The sequence below is a fragment of the Oncorhynchus mykiss genome, chromosome 16 (assembly GCF_013265735.2).
Source record: "Oncorhynchus mykiss isolate Arlee chromosome 16, USDA_OmykA_1.1, whole genome shotgun sequence".
Classification (NCBI taxonomy): Eukaryota; Metazoa; Chordata; class Actinopteri; order Salmoniformes; family Salmonidae; genus Oncorhynchus; species Oncorhynchus mykiss.
The window spans coordinates 58091175-58112730 of NC_048580.1; the positions used below are offsets into that span (position 1 = coordinate 58091175).

The 21556-nt window shown below is 45.7% G+C and overlaps 2 protein-coding genes across 2 annotated transcripts in view; both read right to left on the reverse strand.

Moving 5' to 3' along the window:
* Nucleotides 1-2367: 2367 nt before the first annotated feature.
* Nucleotides 2368-6562, reverse strand: LOC110492403 (interferon regulatory factor 4). Its single transcript, XM_021566691.2, has 8 exons — nucleotides 6145-6562; nucleotides 5680-5875; nucleotides 5485-5570; nucleotides 5263-5314; nucleotides 5066-5170; nucleotides 4481-4867; nucleotides 3088-3206; nucleotides 2368-2886 (listed from the first exon to the last, which is right to left on the reverse strand). Exons 1-8 carry the CDS (start codon nucleotides 6316-6318, stop codon nucleotides 2752-2754), a joined length of 1254 nt encoding a protein of 417 aa, XP_021422366.2. The 5' UTR covers nucleotides 6319-6562; the 3' UTR covers nucleotides 2368-2751.
* Nucleotides 6563-13925: 7363 nt separating this feature from the next.
* LOC110491122 (bone morphogenetic protein 7) overlaps nucleotides 13926-21556 on the reverse strand; it is a 56981-nt gene continuing 49350 nt past the window's right edge. Inside the window, exons 5-7 of the mRNA XM_036947379.1 lie at nucleotides 16009-16085; nucleotides 15380-15490; nucleotides 13926-15282 (exon numbers count right to left, since the gene is read on the reverse strand). Coding sequence (XP_036803274.1) covers nucleotides 15133-15282; nucleotides 15380-15490; nucleotides 16009-16085 — 338 coding nt within the window. The 3' untranslated portion in view covers nucleotides 13926-15132. The remainder of the gene's footprint in view (nucleotides 15283-15379; nucleotides 15491-16008; nucleotides 16086-21556) is intronic.

Here is a 21556-nt window from a genome sequence, read left to right on the forward strand (position 1 = left end):
GCTTTATAGATTTATACTGAATGAGGTGAATTTCTTCCCATATAAGATGTTGATTTGCTTCATGTCATTGGAAAGCGAGAATATCCAATTCTCCCATATTATGGTATATCATTATAATTCCATCTTTCCTCTAGACACATCGTAATCAAAACATTGCCATTATGGGAGCAGTCAAGCAGGGGGTTGAAACCAAAATCATTTTCCAATTGTTTCGTTCTGAACAGAACCATTCTTTTTTCTGAACAGAACCATTATAGATCACTTTCGTTCATGATTATTTTCCAGGTTTCAGTTCTGTTCCCTGAACCGGTTCTTACCCCTGGTGTGCACTAATACTACTAATAATTGATGTCACTGCCAACACTTTAGTTCTAACACGACAAGAGAAAAGTTTATTATTGAAATTATTTTTTTATGATTCATTTGATCTATAATCAGGTCTATACATCTGTGACAGGTTCAAACATCACATTATGGACATGAAACCATTTATATGCTTACTAGACTGGCTGTACATACAGTGCATTCGGAAAGTATTCAGACCCCTTGACTTCTTCCACATTTTGTTACGTTACAGCCTTATTAAAACATGTATTAAATCTATTTTTCTCATCAATCTACACACATTATCCCATAATGTGAAAGCAAAAACAGTTTTTTAGAAGTTTTGGCATATGTAAATAAAAACTGAAATATCACATTTACATAAGTATTCAGACCCTTCACTCAGTACTTTGTTGAAGTACCTTTGGCAGAGATTACAGCCTCAAGTCTTCTTGGGTATGACACCACAAGCTTGGCACACCTGTATTTGGGGAGTTTCTCCCAATATTCTCTGCAGATCCTCTCAAGCTCTGTCAGGTTGGATGGGGAGCTCGCTTCACAGCTATTTTCAGGTCTCTCCAGAGATGTTCGATCGGGTTCAAGTCTAGGCTCTGGCTGGGCCACTCAAGGATATTCAGAGACTTGTTCTAAAGCCACTCCTGCATTGTCTTGGCTGTGTGCTTAGGGTAGTTATCCTGTTGGAAGGTGAACCTTCGTCCCCAATCTGAGGTCCTGAGTGCTCTGGAGCAGGTTTTCATCAAGGGATCTCTCTGTACTTTGCTCCATTCATCTTTGCCTCATCCTGATTAGTCTCCCAGGCCCTGCGCTGAAAAACCTCTCCACAGCATGATGCTGGCACCACCATGCTTTACCGTAGGGATGGTGCCAAGTTTCCTCCAGACGTGACGCTTGGAATTCAGGCCAAAGAGTTCAATCTTGATTTCATCAGACTAGAGAATCTTAAATCTCATGGTCTGAGAGTGCTTTAGGTGCCTTTGGCAAACTCCAAGCAGGCTGTCATGTGCCTTTTACTGAGGAGTGGCTTCCGTCGGGCCACTGTACCGTCGGGCCTGATTGGTTGAGTGCAGCAGAGATGGTTGTCCTTCTGGAAGGTTCTCCCATCTCCACAGAGGACCTCTGGAGCTCTGTCAGAGTGACCATCGGGGTCTTGGTCACCTCCCTGACCAAGGCCCTTCTCCCACGATGGCTCAATTTGGCCAGCTCGGCCAGCTCTAGGAAGAGTCTTGGTGGTTCCAAACTTCTTCCATTTAATAAAGGCCACTTTGTTCTTGGGGACCTTCAATGCTGCAGAACGTTTTTGGTACCCTTCCCCAGATCTGTGCCTCGACACGATCCTGTCTTGGAGCTCTCTAAATTCCTTTGACGTCATGGCTTGGTTTTTCCTCTGGCATGCACTGTCAACTGTGAGATCTTATATTGACAGTTGTGTGCCTTTACAAATCATGTCCAATCAGTTAAATTTACCACAGTTGGACTACAGGAAGGTTGTAGAAAAATCTCAAGGATGATCAATGGAAACAGTATTCACCTGAGTTCAATTTCAAGTCTCATAGCAAAGGGTCTGAATACTTATGTAAATAAGGTGCCTCCATCATTATGGGGTATTGTGTGTAGATTGATGAGGGATAAAAATGATGTTTTGCATTTTTGAATAACGCTGTAACGTAACAAAATGTCAAAAAAGTCAAGGGGTCTGAATACTTTCCAAACACACTGTACATTTCTATCACAAGTTGATTATGAGGTAAATGGAAGTTTTTCACATTGTACAAGATACTGTAAAAAAAAAATGCTTAAACAACGCATTGAGAAAACATAATGACAAAAGATGTCAAACATTTACTGGCAAAATTATGACTTTCTCTGTTGATTACAGGGCTGGAGGAATGTAACCAATCTCAAATTCATAGACAGCGCTATTGATGTGAGGACTGACCATCCATGATATCAAAATTATAGGTATAACCATGTTTTGAGGCTATACATTGTTTGTTTACATTTACTTTGTTTACAAACATTGGAGTTAAACAAGCTTATATTTTGTTGAACTAACCCCATGAGACATTTATAAGTTATATTCTTCAATAATCATTTGGTACATATCCTACTTTTTTCTAGATTTTTTTAATAGATGTAGCAACTGCAGATTATCGATTTAAGAAAACTATGTGAGATATATCTGTTCCAAGCATACTTGCTCCTACCTGTGTCGTATCATATTGTTCTCTGCTCTCTTAAGGTTGAGGTATATGTTGCTTTCCACAGGGCATACAGTAAACCTACACTGACCGTGTCTTGAGTCTCCACTCACCCCCCATCATGGCTGGCTAAGCTGGGACAGGAGGGGCCACCAGGGGGGACTGGTGATGTTCCCCAGGGGTTACTCAGAGGGGTGTCCTGGGCTCCTTACCGCTGGGGCAGGGGGTGTGGCTGACCCTCTCCCTCTTCCCCCATGGTCTTGTGTGTGTGAAGGTGCGGTCTCCCCTCTGTCCCCATCCTCAGGCACCTATGCAGTAGGTTGACAGCAAACAGGGGCACCACCTGCACACGAAGACACACAGACAGGAAGACATTGTCACTGACTATGACTACGAGGACCTCTGCTGGTAGCTGGAATACCTGCGGCAGGGAAAGACCTGGATTACTATATAAGAATATATGATTCAGCAAAGGTGCAGTTGCTGATTGTAGCGCAGGAATTCCCTAATCCACAGTGACTCCTGACCCCATCCCATTAACCACCTGTGCAATGATCAGTTTCCTGGTTTTCAGTTGGCTGGCGTCAGGAAACTCCTCACCAAAGCAGAGGTCAATCTCATAGCGAGGTTTGGGTCCCGCCCCCTGGATATAGTCCTGGAGCTCTGTGGAGAGATAAGGGAAGGGATGGAGAAAGAGATAAGGAGAGGAATGGAGAGAGAGAGAAGGGGATGGAGAGAGAGCGAGAAGGGGAGGGATGGAGAGAGAGAAGGGGATGGATGGAGAGAGAGAAGGGGTGGAGAGAGAGAGAGAAGGGGAGGGATAGAGAGAGAGAAGGGGATGGAGAGAGAGAGAAGGGGAGGGATGGAGAGAGAGAGAAGGGGATGGATGGAGAGAGAGAAGGGGAGGGATGGAGAGAAAGATAAGGTGAGGGATGAGAGAAAGATAAGGAGAGGAATGGAGAGAGAGAAGGGGATGGAGAGAGAGAGAGAAGGGGAGGGATGGAGAGAGAGAAGGGGATGGAGAGAGAGAGAAGGGGAGGGATGGAGAGAGAGAGAAGGGGATGGATGGAGAGAGAGAAGGGGAGGGATGGAGAGAAATATAAGGAGAGGGATGAGAGAAAGATACGGAGAGGGATGGAGAGAGAGAAGGGGATGGAGAGAGAGAGAGGAGGGATGGAGAGAGAGATAGAAGGGGATGGAGAGAGAGAGAAGGGGGGGTGGAGAGAGAGAGAGAAGGGGATGGATGGAGAGAGCGAAGGGGAGGGATGGAGAGAGATAAGGAGAGGAATGGAGAGAGAGAAGGGGATGGAGAGAGAGAGGTAAGGGGAGGGATGGAGAGAGAGAAAATGGGATGGATGGAGAGAGAAGGGGAGGGATGGAGAGAGAGATAAGGAGAGGGATGAGAGAAAGATAAGGAGAGGAATGGAGAGAGAGAAGGGGATAGAGAGAGAGAAGGGGAGGGATGGAGAGAGAGAGAGAAGGGGATGGATGGAGAGAGAGATAATGAGAGGAATGGAGAGAGAGAGGGGGATGGAGAGAGAGAGAAGGGGAGGGATGGAGAGAGAGATAAGGAGAGGGATGAGAGAAAGATAAGGAGAGGAATGGGGGAGAGAAGGGGATAGAGAGAGAGAGAAGGGGAGGGATGGAGAGAGAGATAAGGGGAGGGATGGAGAGAGAAAGAAGGGGAGGGATGGAGAGAGAGAAGGACAGGGGTGGAGAGAGAGATAAGGAGAGGAACAGAGAGAGAGAAGGGGATGCAGAAAGAGAAGGGGGGATGGAGAGAGAGAGGGAGAGATGGAGAGAGATAAGGAGAGGAATGGAGGAACAAAAGGGGAGGGATGGAGAGAGATAAGGAGAGGGATGGAGAGAGAGAGGGGGAGAGATGGAGAGAGATAAGGAGAGGGATGGAGAGAGATAAGGTTTAGTAAGGCCCCTACCCTTCAGAAATATAGCTGTGTCCAGCAGCTTGCAGGTCCTCTCCCTGTCCAGTTTGTTGGGCCTGTCTGTGTGTTGGGCCAGGGGGCCACTCCAGTACACCCTGCCCTGGCAGAACCTCTTGATAAACACCCCGTCTGGAGCAACCCACACCAGGACGCCCCTCTCCAGGTGGGGCAGCAGGCGGCCCATGGCCTCAGCGATGCCCGGGGGAAGATGGATGACCCCTGGAGGGGGGAAGGGGACCTGTTGGGCTGTGCAGGGTCCATAGATCCTCTCATTCCCCAGGGGCACTTGACCCTGCAGGAGGAAACAGCCGTCTGGGGTGCTGGTGGTCACATCCACTACTAGCTGGCCCTGATAGAACAGACACACCCGCACACGCAAGTCTGGACACACACACACAGAGGCAAGCAAACACACACACACACACACACAAACACTAATGAATCAATCAAGCATCAACCACTCAGTTCCGTTTTTCTGGGAGTGCTGTAGCAGCACCCCTACTTCCCATGATGTGCCAGCCCTACTGAGACCCTCCAGGCTCTAGTTTGAATGATACTGCAGTGTATGGGTTGTCTTACCAGAGATCTGTGGTGTAGGGACGACTATGGAGAGAGGAGCAGAGCCATCCCTCTGAGGATTCCCTGTGTTGGACCAGTAGTACATATGGTCCCCTGCCAAGCCCTCTAGATGAGAGAGAACGCACACAAATATATCTGACTCAACATTGTTCAGTTATTCAGATACCAGTCACAAGTACATGGAGGATGATACTGACCTCTGGAGTTGACTCTTCCATCCCTGGCCTCTGATTCACTATTGCAGCCAAACTGAGGGGACACACATATTTACAGCAAATGATCTGACTTGTAGAACATTCAGTGCAAATGTGCAAAACTTCATTCATACGTAAATGTAAAGTTATTGCAACCATTATCCTCTAGATGGCAGAAACTATCCACCTGCTACACAGCATCGAAGAGAAAACCTGCCGTGTTACCTGTGGATGGTGTGTGACAATGTTCCTCAGTGGAACACTGGAGCGGCTGGTCTGGATGATCATCTGACTCTCAGGCTGAGGAGATTCTGAGACAGAGGAGGAATAGAGAGTAAATAATCACACGTTTAACCCATAAAGGGCTCTGAGCTCTCTACACCAGAGCTTCATGAGACTGAACATTGCAGTTACTGGTACCTGAGTCTCTGCCTGTCTCTGGCTCTGCCTGGATGTGGTAGACCTTGTAGGGCTCGGATACATCTAACTGGCTGCGCTCTGGGACTTCTTTGAAGTCTGTGCTCTTGTTGAAGGCACAGCGGAGACGAGTCTTCCAGGTGGTGGGATCTGCCTTGTCCCTCCCCTCCCGATACTTCCCCTTATACACTGCCCACGCCTGGTAGGGACACACACACACACACATAAACACATGCACACATACACACAAAGAAGGATATGAGTGCCAAAAGAGAAACACAGAGTGTGTTAATGGCTGATGAACATAGAAGAAGAGTAACACTTGCACTGATATGCACATGGACATCCAAATCAATACATTAATTAGGTCTATATCAATATATTGATCATTCTATTAAATACAATTGGACTAGACACACTGCCAATCTTGTGTTAAAAAAAATGCAGAAAAACAATATACATTCTAACCTTGAATAGTGCTGCATCTTCGTTCAGACTATAGTCCTGTTTTGCCGCGTGTTTCCATGGGATCCTGAACATAGTTTTGTCTTCGTTCTCCCAGGTAAGTCCTGTATACTTTCCGCTGTCTATCTGCGCTATCAGCCACTCTCTCAAACGCATTTTCTTGACCAGCTCCACCATCTTCAAAATACATATGAAAAAAATAGGCTCCGAACAAAAAATCTAAAAGTTGTAGTTGTACGTGTAGACCACAAGTAGACCTATAACACGCTAACACAAAATGATTCATCAAAATAAATTGTTATCAAATAAAATGTCTATGTTTCAGCACAACGAATATGACCATGGAAATGTTGCCATGAAAGTAATCATCAAGCACTGTAGAAGTGCTCGGGGCGCCTTTTTAAGTGAAAATGAAAGTAAAACGTGGGCTAAAGCAAAGATTATCTATGTGAGAGTACTTTCAGTTTCCGACTGGATTTGTAGGCTACATGTCATAGGCTCATTTAGCGCCCAGAGTGCAGGGAGGTGTGAGATTACAAAAAATAAAACTATTTTATCCTAAATACATTATTAGAATAAGTAATTTTAGCTTACCTATTCTTTTGTAAAACAAGACATCTCTCTACCTTATAGGCTTACAGTCCGTTCAGTTATGATCAAATATTGCATGCCATTTATAGTATTTCGAAACAACTGTTTCAATATCTGAAGTCATCTATTACCAGCCTAGTTTATTTTCCTGATGACTGAGTAGCCTAGACAATGTCTTTCCCTTTCCCTTCCTCATGCGGTGGATGGAGTTTCATGCACCACAGTAATGCTCTTTCAGGATGAATAGCTAAACATCCGTTTATTTCATGAAGGGTTGTAAAAGTCCCAGGGCCACATAGGTCTACAGATCATTTCATTTCATAAATCATTAATATGATTGTAGCCCCCATCAAAAGACCTACTAAAAATACATAAAAAAGGAGAGGGAAGATATTTATCATATTATTATGAAGTTATATTTATATATATCCTTTATTTAACTAGGCAAGTCAGTTAAGAACAAATTCTTATTTACAATGACGGCCTACCCCGACCAAACCCGGATGATGCTGGGCAATTGTGCGCCGCCCTATGGAACTCCCATTCGCGGCCGGTTGTGATACAGTCTGGAATCGAACCAGGGTCTGTAGTGATGCCTCTAGCACTGAGATGCAGTGTCTTAGACTCCTACACCACTCAGGAGCCCTATATATATATATCATAGCTTGGTTGAAAGTAACTGAAAAACATTGAAATACATTTTTAGCAATTAAAGGCTGTCCCATAAGCAATTGTGCCTATCTCTCCTCCCCCAGTCTATGTGGTGAGGTACAGAGATGAGAGGAGTGGAGAGAGTTTGACAGATGAAACAAGGGGATGTCCCCTTCAATCAACACTGGAATAAATGTGTGTTGTTATTAAAGAGGACCCCCTGGGTAGTCATGTTGTTTCCTGCTCTCAGCCAGGCAATGCGCACTTTCTTTAAAAAATGTAGGTATGTGTGTGATTGTGTGTGTGTGTGTGTTTGTGTGCGTGTATGCGTGTGTGTGGGTGTGTGCATGGGTGTGTGCGCGGGTGTGTGCGCGGTTGTGTGTGTGCCTGGGTGTGCATGTGTGTGTGCATGTGTGTGTGTGCCTGGGTGTGCGTGTATGTGTGCGTGGGTGTGTGCATGGGTGTGCGCGCGGGTGTGCGCGTGTGGTTGTGTGCATGGGTGTGTGCCTGGGTGTGTGTGTGTGGGTTTGCGCGTGTGTGTGCCTGGGTGTGTGTGTGTGTGTGCATGTGCGTGTACGTGTTTCTCTGTCTGCTATAGGTTTGGATTCCTGTTCTTCACCACAGCAGTGACAATGAAGGTTAATTTAGCCTCTGACGCAAAGGGGGAGAAACATCTGGACAAGTCAGCACACAACATATATGTTTGGAACAGAGATGGAGTGTTCCAACAAGGTAAAGATTTGTCCTTAGCTTTCTCAGTATTCACATTCTTTTGAGATAGGAAATCACCTTTAAAGGTGCACTCACACTCGCACACACACACACACACACACACACACACACACACACACACACACACACACACACACGCACTCATAATACTAAAATGACTCCTATTGGCTAAGATCTAACTCGCCCACGTACTGAAACCTGATAACAAATTCCATGTGAAAGTGAAAGTTAAGAGGATTGTTCTGGAAAGGCTTTCCAGCTTCTGCTTTTTTTTTACTACCAGCAATGAAAAAATAACAAGCAGTACTTTCAGTCAGATCAACTGGTAGAAATAGAGTCCATGTCATTGCCTGGCCTACCGAAAGTACAAGAACAAGGACCATATTATAGACAGTACCAGTCAAAAGTTTGAACACACCTACTCCTTCCAGGGTTTTTATATATTTTTACTATTTTCTACATTGTAGAAGAATATTGAAGACATCATAACTATGAAATTACACATATGGAATAATGTAGTAACCAAAAACATGTCAAACAAATCAAAATAGATTTTATATTTGAGATTGTTCAGAGTAGCCAACCTTTGCCTTGATGACAGCTTTGCACACTCGTAATATAGAGAGGAAGGACAGTCAATACAGAACATTTCAAGAACGTTGACATTTTTTTCAAGTGCAGTTGCAAAATAAAGGGCTCCCTATTGATGCAGCGGTCTAAGGCACATCTCAGTGCTTGAGGCTTCACTGCAGACACCCTGGTTCAAATCCAGGCTGTTTCACAACCAGTCGTGTTTGGGAGTCCCATAGGGCGGTGTGAAATTGGCCCAGCGTCGTCTGGGTTTGGCCGGTGTAGGCTGTCATTGTAAATAAGAATTTGTTCCTAACTGACTTGGCTAGTTAAATAAAGGTTCAATTAAAAAATATATAGATATATGATGAAACTGACTCTCATGAGCACCGCCACAAGAAAGGAAGACCCAGAGTTACCTCTGCTGAAGAGGATAAGTTCATTAGAGTTGCGCCTCAGATTGCAGCCCAAATAAATGCTTCACAGAGGTCTACAATGCAGAAGTAGGGGTCTACAATGTAGAAAATAGTCAAAATCTGGAAAGATTCTTGAATGAGCAGGTGTGTCCAAACTTTTGAAAGTCGGAAGTTTACATACATCTTAGCCATCTTGCCAGGGCGGCAGGGTAGCCTAGTGGTTAGAGTGTTGGCCTAGTAACCGGAAGGTTGCAAGTTCATATCCCTGAGCTGACAAGGTACAAGTCGGACAATCACTTGTCTGTCATTCTGCCCCTGAACAGGCAGTTAACCCACTGTTCCTAGGCCGTCATTGAAAATAAGAATTTGTTCTTAACTGACTTGCCTAGTTAAATAAAGGTTAAATGTAAAAAAAAATACATTTAAACTCAGTCAGTTAGGATCACCACTTTGTTTTAAGAATGTGAAATAATAATAACAATAATAATAGTAGAGGGAATGATTTATTTCAGCTTTTATTTCTTTCATCACATTCCCAGTGGGTCAGAAGTTTTCATACACTCAATTAGTATTTGGTAGCATTGCCTTTAAATTGTTTAACTTGGGTCAAACGTTTCGGGTAGCCTTCCACAAGCTTCCTACAATAAGTTGGGTGGATTTTGGCCAATTCCTCCTGACAGAGCTGACGTAACTGAGTCAGGTTTGTTGGCCTACACAGAAACAAGATCCCACAACTGAAGGTGGGAAAAAGGGCTGCCCAAGTATGATCCCCAATCAGAGACAACGATAGCCAGCTGCCTCTGATTGGGAACCATACCCGGCCAACAAAGTGTGTGTGTGTGTGTGTGTGTGGGGTCGTCAAGTGTCAGTCTCTGGGGGAAGCAAATAAACAGAACTGTTCATTCTCTTCATCAGTGTGATGAGGTAACAGTGGAGCCTGTGGGGACATATAACAACGTGACACCAAGAGTAAGTCAGAGGGAGAGGTGGTGATGGATGGGTGGGCCATAGAAATCCCTCATTCATTACTATAGGGGGTTGGTGCTTGGCTGTATAGCTGGGGGTCAGGTCTTTAGGGTTGATGAGGGCTGAAGACAGGCAGTGTTTGGGGTAAAGTTTGGGGACAGGGAGCAGGGGGGCAGTAGGGGAGTAAAGGCTGCAGAGAATTGAGGGCCACATTACCACCCTATTGACCCCTGACACCTGTGGTCTGAGGAATGGGGCTGACGTACACCAGAGCTGAAATGGAAATGGTCCATTTCATTTAGTCCGTTTCTCCAGGTTGCTACAGGTTACTAAGTGTAAATATTTTGACCTAGCGGAGGCTGACACACTGAAACACTGTCCTGTTTTCCAGCCTCTTGGTTTGAAACCCTGTTGCCCACACACATACACTGAGTTTAGGAAGTCTGCGGGTGGCGAGGAGCACTAATCCCAGCCATCTAATAAACAGGATGCTGGTGAAGTCAGAGGGGAGAGGAGAGAGGGACGAGGCATGCGGAAAGATAAGAGGGGGAGATGAGATGAGAAAGGGGTGAAGAGTGAGAGAGGAGGGGAGGGGAGATGAGAAGTGGTAGAGGAGAGAGGAGAGAGGTGCAGGCCCAACTCCAGGATGACATTTTAAATCCATCCTGGGGCACAACTAGTATTGCTTTAGAGCCCTAATAAAACAAGGTAGTTTGGTCCTACTACTATTCACAAATGTATCTGATATGTAGCCATACACATTAACAACCGTTGGTTTATCGAATAACACAAAAAAGATATGCACCTCAATACCACATACAAGTTTATCTGAAATGCAGCCTTATCTTCCATAGGCCTACACATTTGCACCTACTGTACCAACAAGCACAGATTAGCTCGGCAGAATGAGCACCACAGAATCAAAGATTCTTCATAGCTTAAACTTCAGTTATTACAACTATAGGCTACATTCCTACATTCCTGTCAAATATGTGACACTACACAACGAGTGTAACCAAGACCGCTTCTTACAGGTTTGAAATATTTGATGTTGGGGAGAGTTTTACACACACACACACACACGCACACACGCACACACACACACACTATAGCAAGAGATCAGGGAGGGGGTGTTTTCATAGTATTGACATTTACAGTAGCCTATCACACAACTAATGTGCAATGCAAATTAATAATACAGAGTGAATGTTTCTACTTCTTTTAGTAGGCTACACACGGTATTGGTCCTACTACTGCGACATACAAAATGTACTCAAATGTAGGCCTATCTGAAATGCATCCATATACAGAACAACTGTCATTTTACAAACAAGAAAGCATATTGAGGAGAAGCCCCATGAAAACTGGACCATGGACAGAAGGCTACCGCCAGTCAGAGCAATGAAAGGATAACTTTAGATGCGCTGCCATTTTCAGCACCACCGGAGTGGACAGCCAGGACAACCCGAGCACTGTGCTAGGGCTCACAACCATTAGGCTACATTGGTCATTGTCCATATACCCATCAAATAACCCAAAGCTGTATATCTATCAAGAGCAATAAGACTGACAAAAGGAAGAAGCCTAATGGCATTAAGATTCATAGATACATCTAAAAGATGCATTGAAGGAAAATGGCCTAAACTATACATTCAAAAATGAGCCAAACAACCAGTAGGTTTACATGAGGGAAAACCAATGAATAAATAATTCTGGAACAGTGGACAGGGCCATAACGGTTGTAGATAACCATTTAGAGGAGTTGCAGCATCCTCCATGCGTGTTGAACATCATGAGAAGTTTCTGATTCCAAAATGTACTTTTCAGGTCCCTCTCAAATGCCATCTGTACAAGCTGGGCTTTTCGTTAATGTAACATACTCTGTGTTCACTGAATAGGTTCTTCAGGTTTTTTTCTCACGCACTTTGCCCCAAAAATGTTAATCATGTTTCAGTGCCAACAGCACAGTCGTCATTGCTGACAAAGGCCCGCCGTGACTTTGAAGAACACTGATGGGGTCCATTTGTTTCTGCTGGCTGTGGTTGCAATTTTATTTTGCAAGAATGTGCGAGCCTGGTTCCTGGTTCAGTTCGTCAGGTGCTAGTGGCTGGGGTAACGGAGGTGCAGGTGCTAGTGGCTGGGGTAACGGAGGTGCAGGTGCTTGTCGCTGGGGTAACGGAGGTGCAGGTGCTAGTGGCTGGGGTAACAGAGGTGCAGGTGCTAGTGGCTGGGGTAACGGAGGTGCAGGTGCTAGTGCCTGGAGTAACGGAGGTGCAGGTGCTAGTGGCTGGGGTAACGGAGGTGCAGATGCTAGTGGCTGGGGTAACGGAGGTGCAGGTGCTAGTGGCTGGGGTAACGGAGGTGCAGGTGCTAGTGGCTGGGGTAACGGAGGTGCAGGTGCTAGTGGCTGGGGTAACGGAGGTGCAGGTGCTAGTGGCTGGAGTAACGGAGGTGCAGGTGCTAGTGGCTGGGGTAACGGAGGTGCAGGTGCTAGTGGCTGGGGTAACGGAGGTGCAGGTGCTAGTGGCTGGGGTAACGGAGGTGCAGGTGCTTGTGGCTGGGGTAACGGAGGTGCAGGTGCTAGTGGCTGGGGTAACGGAGGTGCAGGTGCTTGTGGCTGGGGTAACGGAGGTGCAGGTGCTAGTGGCTGGGGTAACGGAGGTGCAGGTGCTAGTGGCTGGGGTAACGGAGGTGCAGGTGCTTGTTGTAATGTTACCCTGGTTATGCTGGCTAGGCTCCTCAACCTCAGTGGCCAGGCCTGCAGACTTCTTGGTGAGCTTGGCATCGCACTCAAAATGATGCCCAGCCATTTTCAGATATTCATGCTGATCAAAGCTTAGCCAACTAGCTATAATTATCCAGTGCTCCGCTACCAAAACATAACAAATCTAGTAGCTAGTGTACACTCACCCCCCTTTTGACCTCCTCCTTTTCCGCAGCAACCAGTGATCCGGGTCAACAGCATCAATGCTCCAGTATAACTTAAGACCGTCCCCTCGCCCATACCCGGGCGCGAACCAAGGACCTTCTGCACACTTCAACAACAGTCACCCACAAAGCATCGTTACCCATCGCTCCACAAAAGCCGCGGCCCTTGCAGAGCAAAGGGAACAACTACTTCAAGGTCTCAGAGCAAGTGATGTCACCGATTGAAACGCTATTTAGCGCGCACCACCGCTAACTAAGCTAGCCGCTTCGCATCCATTACACTAGCATGTTATTAGCTGTAGCTGTCTGCAAAACAACATTTTCCCCTTTCTGTGAGAACCCGACCTGGGATCCAATGAGCTTCCTAAACAAGGTAATGAAGGTGGTACCTTATGACATTGCATGGCCAGGTGCCGAATACATTTTGGGATTTTAAATACTTTACATTATTACACCCCCTCTCACTCACTCACCCCTCCTCAGATCATGAGCGTAAACCCAGCATATAGCCTCTTTCCCAGTCTGCGGTACTGGCAGTTCCCAGTGGCGCTACATTGGCAAAACCGGGCAGGGTAATTCATACACCATTTATTATGTTTATGGAGAAACAAAACTGGAAGGGCCCAAATTCTATCTGGGGGGTTCATGCCCGGCTTTGCCACCCCATAGAGCATGTACTGGAGAGGGGTGAGGAGATGAGAGGGGAGAGGAGATGAGAGGGGAGAGGAGATGAGAGGGGAGAGAGGAGATGAGAGGGGTGAGGAGATGAGAGGGGGGAGAGGAGAGAGGAAAGTGAAGAGAGGGGAGAGCAGTGAGAGAGGTGAGGAAAGACGAGAAAGGGTAGAACGCAAAGAGAGGAAAGAAAAGAGGAGAGATGAGAGGAAAGTGTGCTGTTGGTTAGGGAAAAGAAACCTGACACCAGAAAGTCAGTGATGCTTCCTCCCATTTTATTGAACCAGTTTTGCAGTAAAACAAAGACTTTTGTGAGTTAATAAGATGCTGCGTTGGCAGAGAATACCAGCCTTCTCGGCTCTCAATAAATTGTCCTCTTAAATAAGGTAGACTTTACGGCAGAGGATAGAAAAACAGTTCATCCTAAAATGACCTGGCACACAGATACACATATCTATTTCTCTCAATCCCCCTTCTTTCTCTTACGTCTGTTTTCCTGAAACCCTCTGTATTATTGTTTCTCAATGACTTGTGTGACACTTTTTTAACCCTAGCTTATAAACAGAGCTATATTAATGCAAATGTTGTCCTTTTTTCTGAAGAGAACTATCCATTTTCTTTCTATATCTGAGTCAATACACTAGTGTGCGTATGACATCAGAGTAACATTAAGACAATGTTTGGGATATGGAGAGGAAAGGGCAGAGTTGTTTCCCATGACAAGAGTGTAATGATAGGTCCGTACTGATGATAGATTTAACACTGTACTGTGCAGGACAAACAACTGAGCAAGCATGGTGAGAAACAGAGAGGGAGAGAACAAGAGAGATAGAAAAAAAAGAGAGAGAGAGAAAGAAAGAGACAAAGAGAGAGGTGTGTTTGTACTATACTGTATGATGAGTGGGACGCAATGTAAAGAGTTGCATAACATACAGTACATGTAGACACTGGAGTACAGAGGATAAACATTGAACCTACCCTTAACATTCCCAAGACCAGGAAATAAATACGCTTCTCTTTGTTTGAAAAACTATTTACACAGTAATGTACATGAAGAGTCCATAGAGCATCCACACTTCCTAAAGCCTGGTCTTTCAGTCATAAAAAGCATACAAAAACAATATAGATCAAAAATATCTAGAAAAACACATTTAACTACACAGAAAACATATTGACATTAACAAAATATTGTTGACTGTGTATTACTATACAATCACTGCTTAAAATGTCTCATACACAGTAGAAAGCACAGAGAGTGTGTGTGTTCCAAGTTGGACTCAATAATCATGATTGTCTGCCAGTCCTCATGTAGCTCCTATCCAGCAGCACGGCAAGGCACTCTAAGACATGTAGTTTATTCATGTGTCCATTCAAGTCTCTAGATGAAAGTCACGTGCGTTGAGGGATATTTAGAGGCAGGAATGTGTGTGTGTGTGTGTTGTGAGGGTTCGAGGTTGGCTGTAGTCTAATGGCAGCCACAGGCTCTGACCACCATGTTGCGGTACTTCTTGAGGATGACATTGGAACTGTCGTCAAAGTAGAGCACTGAGATGGCATGGAGCTGGGTGGGAGCACAGCAGGGCTTAGGAATGGTGTCTGGGTTTATTAGGTGGACCTATACGGGGGGTAAAGAGGTGGGGGTTGGAGTAAGGGAGATACTGAACTGATAACATGTCAATGCAGTATCATGTTTATTCTTGGAGGGTACTCACTAGTGTCTGCACGATGGCGTGGTTAGTGGCATTCATGTAGGAGTTGAGAGGGAAGGCACACTCTCCCTCACAGTAATAAGCTGCATAGCCCTCTGGAGCTATGATCCAGTCCTGAGAGAGAGAGAGAGAGAGAGAGAGAGAGAGAGAGAGAGAGAGAGAGAGGGGGGATAGAGAGAGGGATAGAGGGTAGATAAAGAGAGAAAGAAGTCACACTGTTATCCTTCATGTGATTGTGTGATCAGCATGTGATGCATGCCACAGTAGTCACGGTAGCCTCAGTAGTAACAACAAGCTTCCCAGTTCTCAGAACTTGTTGTGAACTGTGGAGCCCTAGTAAGGCAATAAATCTGCCCCTTTCCTTAGCATAACCGACTGTTTACCCAGCTGTTGTAATGGATATCATGGACAACAGTGAGAACTGTAGATCATTTTGGATTTAGGTCTCTGCTAAGAAAAGGCATTAGGGAGGACAGGGTGGGAAACAGCGGGGACAGAGTGTAGAAGAGGGAGAACAGAGGAGTGGTGAGGAAGAGATAAGTGTGGGAGCGAGTGAGAAAAAGGGATAGATATTAAGAGGGATGGTGGATAAAAGAAGAGGAGAAGAGGAATGTGTGCGGTGTGCACGGTACCTGCCACCCCAGGTCTCTGAAACTGACATAGAGCTCGTGTTTCTTGCATGCCTGCTTCTGATCAGCACTGCTGTTCTCTGAGAGAGAGATAGGGGGAGAGAAAGAGAGAGGGAGAGAGAGAGAGATAGGGGGGGAGAAAGACAGAGAGAGAGAGAGAGAGAGAGAGAGAAACAAATAAACAAAGAAAAAAAGAAAGAAAAATAAAGAAAGAAAGAAAGAAAGAAAGAAAGAAAGAAAGAAAGAAAGAAAGAAAGAAATGGAGAAAGAAGGAAGTGGAGAGGAGTGTAAAACATTACAATATTATAGCATGGAAACATAAAACTTTGCTGTACATGATATCAGTCTATGTAGTACAGGCCTAAACATTTAGGGGTAGTTCACTGTGCCCTCTGTGTACTCTGAGACGTGGGGCTACCAGAGCAAAGAGAGGACAGAGAGAGGACAGAGGCTTAACCCATCTCTTTCACCACTCCATTCTATTCTTTCTATTCCCTCCCTGCCTCTGGTAGGGGTTCTGTGGAACATGCATTTGACCCAGTCATTGGGATTGGGAATGATCTGGAACAACTGGTTCTCATCAGCTCTGTCACACATACACACACACAAACACGCGCATGCACACACACACACACACACACAGTGCAGACGTGATCTGCCCCAAACATAGGACCTGCCTTTGCTCTATGCTCGGTTCTTGGCCCTGTCTGTCCACTCCATGAGGCTCATGTATTTAAAGCCCATGCATTAAGACATCAAGGTTCACAGTTTGGCAAGTCGGTTAGGGCATCTACTTTGTAAATGACACAAGTAATTTTTCCTACAATTGTTTAGAGACAGATTATTTCCTTATAATTCACTGTATCACAATTCCAGTGGGTCAGAAGTTTACATAGGCTAAGTTGACTGTGCCTTTAAACAGCTTGGAAAATTCCAGACAATTATGTCATGGCTTTAGAAGCTTCTGATAGGCTAATTGACATCATTTGAGTCAATTGGAGGTGTACCTCTGGATGTATTTCAAGGCCTACCTTCAAACTCAGTGCCTCTTTGCTTGACATCATGGGAAAATCAAAAGAAATCAGCCAAGACCTCAGAAAACACATTGTAGACCTCCACAAGTCTGGTTCATCCTTGGGAGCAATTTCCAAATGCCTGAAGGTACCACGTTAATCTGTACAAACAACAGTATGCAAGTATAAACACCATGGGACCACGCAGCTGTCATACCGCGCAGGAAGGAGATGAACGTACTTTGGTGCGAAAAGTGCAAATCGCTCCCAGAACAACAGCGAAGGACCGTGTGAAGATGCTGGAGGAAACAGGTACAAAAGTATCTATATCCACAGTAAAACAAGTCCTTAATCGACATAACCTGAAAGTCCGCTCAGCAAGGAAAAAGCCACTGCTCTAAAACAACTATTAAAAAAAGCCTGACTGCGCGTAATGATGGTGACAGGTGTGCGCAATGAAGAGCAGCCTGGCACCCTCGAGCGCCAGAGGGGGAGCGGGAACAGGCTTGTAGCCTGTGAGAAAGAGGTGCTTCGGCACGGAGCCGGGAGAAGGGAATTGGCCGCAAAAGGCATGCATTTTTTTAGGGGGCATAATGGCCACAAAAATGGGATGCCGCCAAATCGAAGCATTATCAAGTGCTTGTCAAATTGTGAATGAGAGACTGAAGTGTGTGCAGCCTGCACAAGAAACAAAGCAGAGCTCCTGCCTTTCATGCTACTTTCGCATCATGCAGCCTTAGAATGTAGTAAAAATCATAACATATAGCCCAACTTTTGTATCACAACTAAAGTTACATAAATACCTCTAAATGAAGTATATATGAGTACCTCTTTCATTGTGAACTGTTCAACACAGAATAGCCGCATGTGCAAACTGTGAAAACGTGCAAACTGAAAACCACATATCCTGAGGCCACATTTATTGTAGCTGGTGGTTTTAGCAAAGCAAATTTGAGGAAAAGGAAAACTCTTCCGAAATTCTATTAATACATTGACTGTAGTACTCTCTTAGGAAAAACACTAGACCACTGCTATTTGCCTTTTCAATATGCCTACAAGGCATGCCCCGCCCTCCCTTTGGCAAATCAGATCACGACTTCATTTTACTCTTCCCTTCCTATAGGCAGAAACTCAAACAGGAAGTACCAGTGCTGAGGTCAATTCAACGCTGGTCTGACTAATCGGAATCCATGCTTCAAGATAGCTTTGATCATGCGGACTGGGATATGTTCCAGGTAGCCTCTCAGAATAACATTGACGTTTACACAGACATGGTGACTGAGTTCATCAGGAAGCGTATAGGGGATGTTGTTCCCACGGTGACTACTCAAATACAAACAGTGGAGTTATTCCCTCCGTAAGGCAATCAAACAGTCAAAACATCAGTACAGAGACAAAGTGGAGTCGCAATTCAACGGCTCAGACACGAGACATATGTGGCAGGGTCTACAGACAATCACGGATTACAAAGGGAAAACCTGCCACGTCGCTCCCAAATGAGTTAAATATATTCTTTGTCCACTTTGAAGATAGCACCGATGTGGCTCGCTCCCAAGGACTGTGGGCTCTCGTTCTCTGTGGCCAACGTGAGTAAGACATTTAAACGTGTTAATCTTCACAAGGCTGCCTGCCCAGACGGCATCCTTAGCCGCGTCCTCAGAGCATACGCAGACCAGCTGGCTGGAGTGTTTACGGACATATTCAATCTCTCAAATCAAATCAAATCAAATGTATTTATATAGCCCTTCGTACATCAGTTGATATCTCAAAGTGCTGTACAGAAACCTAGCCTAAAACCCCAAACAGCAAGCAATGCAGGTGTAGAAGCACGGTGGCTAGGAAAAACTCCCTAGAAAGGCCAAAACCTAGGAAGAAACCTAGAGAGGAACCAGGCTATGAAATAATAATAAGGCAGAACAGTTGAAACTGGAGCAGCAGCACGGCCAGGTGGACTGGGGACAGCAAGGAGTCATCATGTCAGGTAGTCCTGAGGCATGGTCCTAGGGCTCAGGTCCTCCGAGAGAGAGAAAGAACGAGAGAAAGAGAGAATTATAGAGAGCACACTTAAATTCACACAGGACACCGAATAAGACAGGAGAAGTACTCCAGATATAACAAACTGACCCTAGCCCCCCAACACATAAACTACTGCAGCATAAATACTGGAGGCTGAGACAGGAGGGGACAGGAGACACTGTGGCCCCATCCGAGGACACCCCCGGACAGGGCCAAACAGGAAGGATATAACCCCACCCACTTTGCCAAAAACTAGCCCCCACACCACTAGAGGGATATCTTCAACCACCAATTTACCATCCTGAGACAAGGCCGAGTATAGCCCACAAAGATCTCCGCCACGGCACAACCCAAGGGGGGGCGCCAACCCAGACAGGAAGATCACATCAGTGACTCAACCCACCCAAGTGACTCTCCTTTCCCAGTCTGCTGTCCCCACATGCTTCAAGATGTCCACCATTGTTCCTGTACCCAAGAAAGCAAAAGTAACTGAACTAAATGTTTATCGCCCCTTAGCAGTCATCTCTGTCATCATGAAGTGCTTTGAGAGGCTAGTTAAGGATCATATCACCTCTACCTTACCTGACACCCTAGACCTACTTCAATTTTCTTACCGCCCCAATAGATCCACAGACGATTCAATCGCCATCACACTGCACTCTGCCCTATACCATCTGGACAAGAGGGATACCTACGTCAGAATGCTGTTCAACCTTCAACACCATAGTACCCTCCAAGCTCATTATTAAGCTCGGGGCCCTGGGTCTGTATCCGCCCTGTGCAACTGGGTCCTGGACTTCCTTACGGGCCGCCCCCAGGTGGTGAAGGAAGGAAACAACACCTCCACTTCGCTGATCCTCAACACAGGGGCCCCAGAAGGGTGTGTACTTAGCACCCTCCTGTACTCCTTGTTCACTCATGACTCTGTGGCCATGCACACCTCCAACATCAAGTTTGCAGATGACACAACAGTAGTAGGCCTGATTACAAGACAGCCAACAGGCAGGAGGTGAGGGCCCTGGCGGAGGGGTGCCAGGAAAATAACCTCTCCCTCAACATCAACAAAACGAAGGAGCTGATCGTGGACTTCAGGAAACAGCAGAGGGAGCACCCCCCCTAACCACATCGACGGGACCACAGTGGAGAACATGAAAAGCTTCAAGTTCCTTCGGCGTACACATCACTGATAATCTGAAATGGTCCACCTACACAGAGTGTGGTGAAGAAAGCGCAACAGCGCCTCTTCAACCTCAAAAGGCTGAAGAAATTTGGATTGGCCCCTAAGACCTTTAGAAACATTTACAGATTTAGATTTACAGATGCACAATTGAGAGCATGCTTTCGGGCTGTCTCACCGCCTGGTACGGCGACTGCACCGCCCGCAACCACAGGGCACTCCAGAGGGTGGTGCGGTCTGCCCAACCGCACACTGCCTACCCTCCAGGACACCTACACCATCCGATGTCACAGGAAGGCCAAAAAGATCATCAAGTACATAAACCACCCGAGCCAATCAGCCAATCATCCAGAAGGCGAGGTCAGTACAGGTGCATCAAAGCTGAGACTGAGAGATGAAAAACAGCTTCTATCTCATGGCCATCAGACTGTTAAATAGCCATCACTAGCCGGCTACCACCCGGTTACTCAACCCTGCACGGAATTCTAAGAAAACCCACAGCCATATGACACAGCCAGATCAGGACCTACCATAAGGACAATTCAGACTACGCTGTTCTGTTCTCCTGAAATAGACTACATTTTCTTCATATAATTTTTCTTTACACCTGTTTATAATAAATAATGGACTTATTGTGATGGTGTCGGCTGTATTACATGGATGTATTAGACTTTTTAAAATGTAGATGTTCCAAAGGTCTGCATCAGTGGCTTGTGGAAGCCAGGAGATGCTAAATGTGTTTATGTTAATTAACGGTCAATTACCGTGAGACCGGCAGTTATTTCATAACCACCACAGCGCGGGTGAAAACAGCTCGTTGATAAGAGGTCAAAGGAGAATGGCAAGAATCGCGCCAGCTAACAGACAAACAGGCAGATAACGGTGCAGTACAACAGTGGTGTGCAGAACGGCATCTCGGAACGCACAATTTGTCGGGCCTTGTCACGGATGGGCTGTTGCAGCAGATGACCACACCAGGTTCCACTCCTATCAGCTAAAAACAAGAAGAAAAGCATCCAGTGGGCATGTGATCACCAACACTGGACAATAAGGAGTGGAATAACTTTTCCTGGTCTGACAGAAAATGGTTCCTGTTGCGTCATGTTGATGGCGGCGTCAGGATTTGGAGTAAGCAGCATGAGTCCATGGCCCAATCCTGCCTGGTGTCAACGGACCAGGCTGGTTGGATTGGGGTAATGGTGTGGGGAATGTTTTACTGGCACACGTTAGGTCCCTTGATACCAACTGAGCAACTTTTGCATGCCCTGAATCATTTAGGCTGTTCTGGAGTCAAAGGTACTAGATGGGTGTACCTAATAAACTGGTGTTTGTGATCGTATACAAA

What these genes read in the sequence shown, in the direction of transcription:
- LOC110492403 (XM_021566691.2), bottom strand. Translation starts at nt 6,318, where the DNA reads ATGGTGGAGCTGGTCAAGAAAATGCGTTTGAGAGAGTGGCTGATAGCG. An exon ending in AAGATGCAGCACTATTCAAG is followed by an intron (nt 5,876 to 6,144) that starts GTTAGAATGTAT and finishes TGTCCCTACCAG; the next exon opens with GCGTGGGCAGTGTATAAGGG. An exon ending in GGAAACTGATCATTGCACAG is followed by an intron (nt 2,887 to 3,087) that starts GTGGTTAATGGG and finishes CTTCGTGTGCAG; the next exon opens with GTGGTGCCCCTGTTTGCTGT.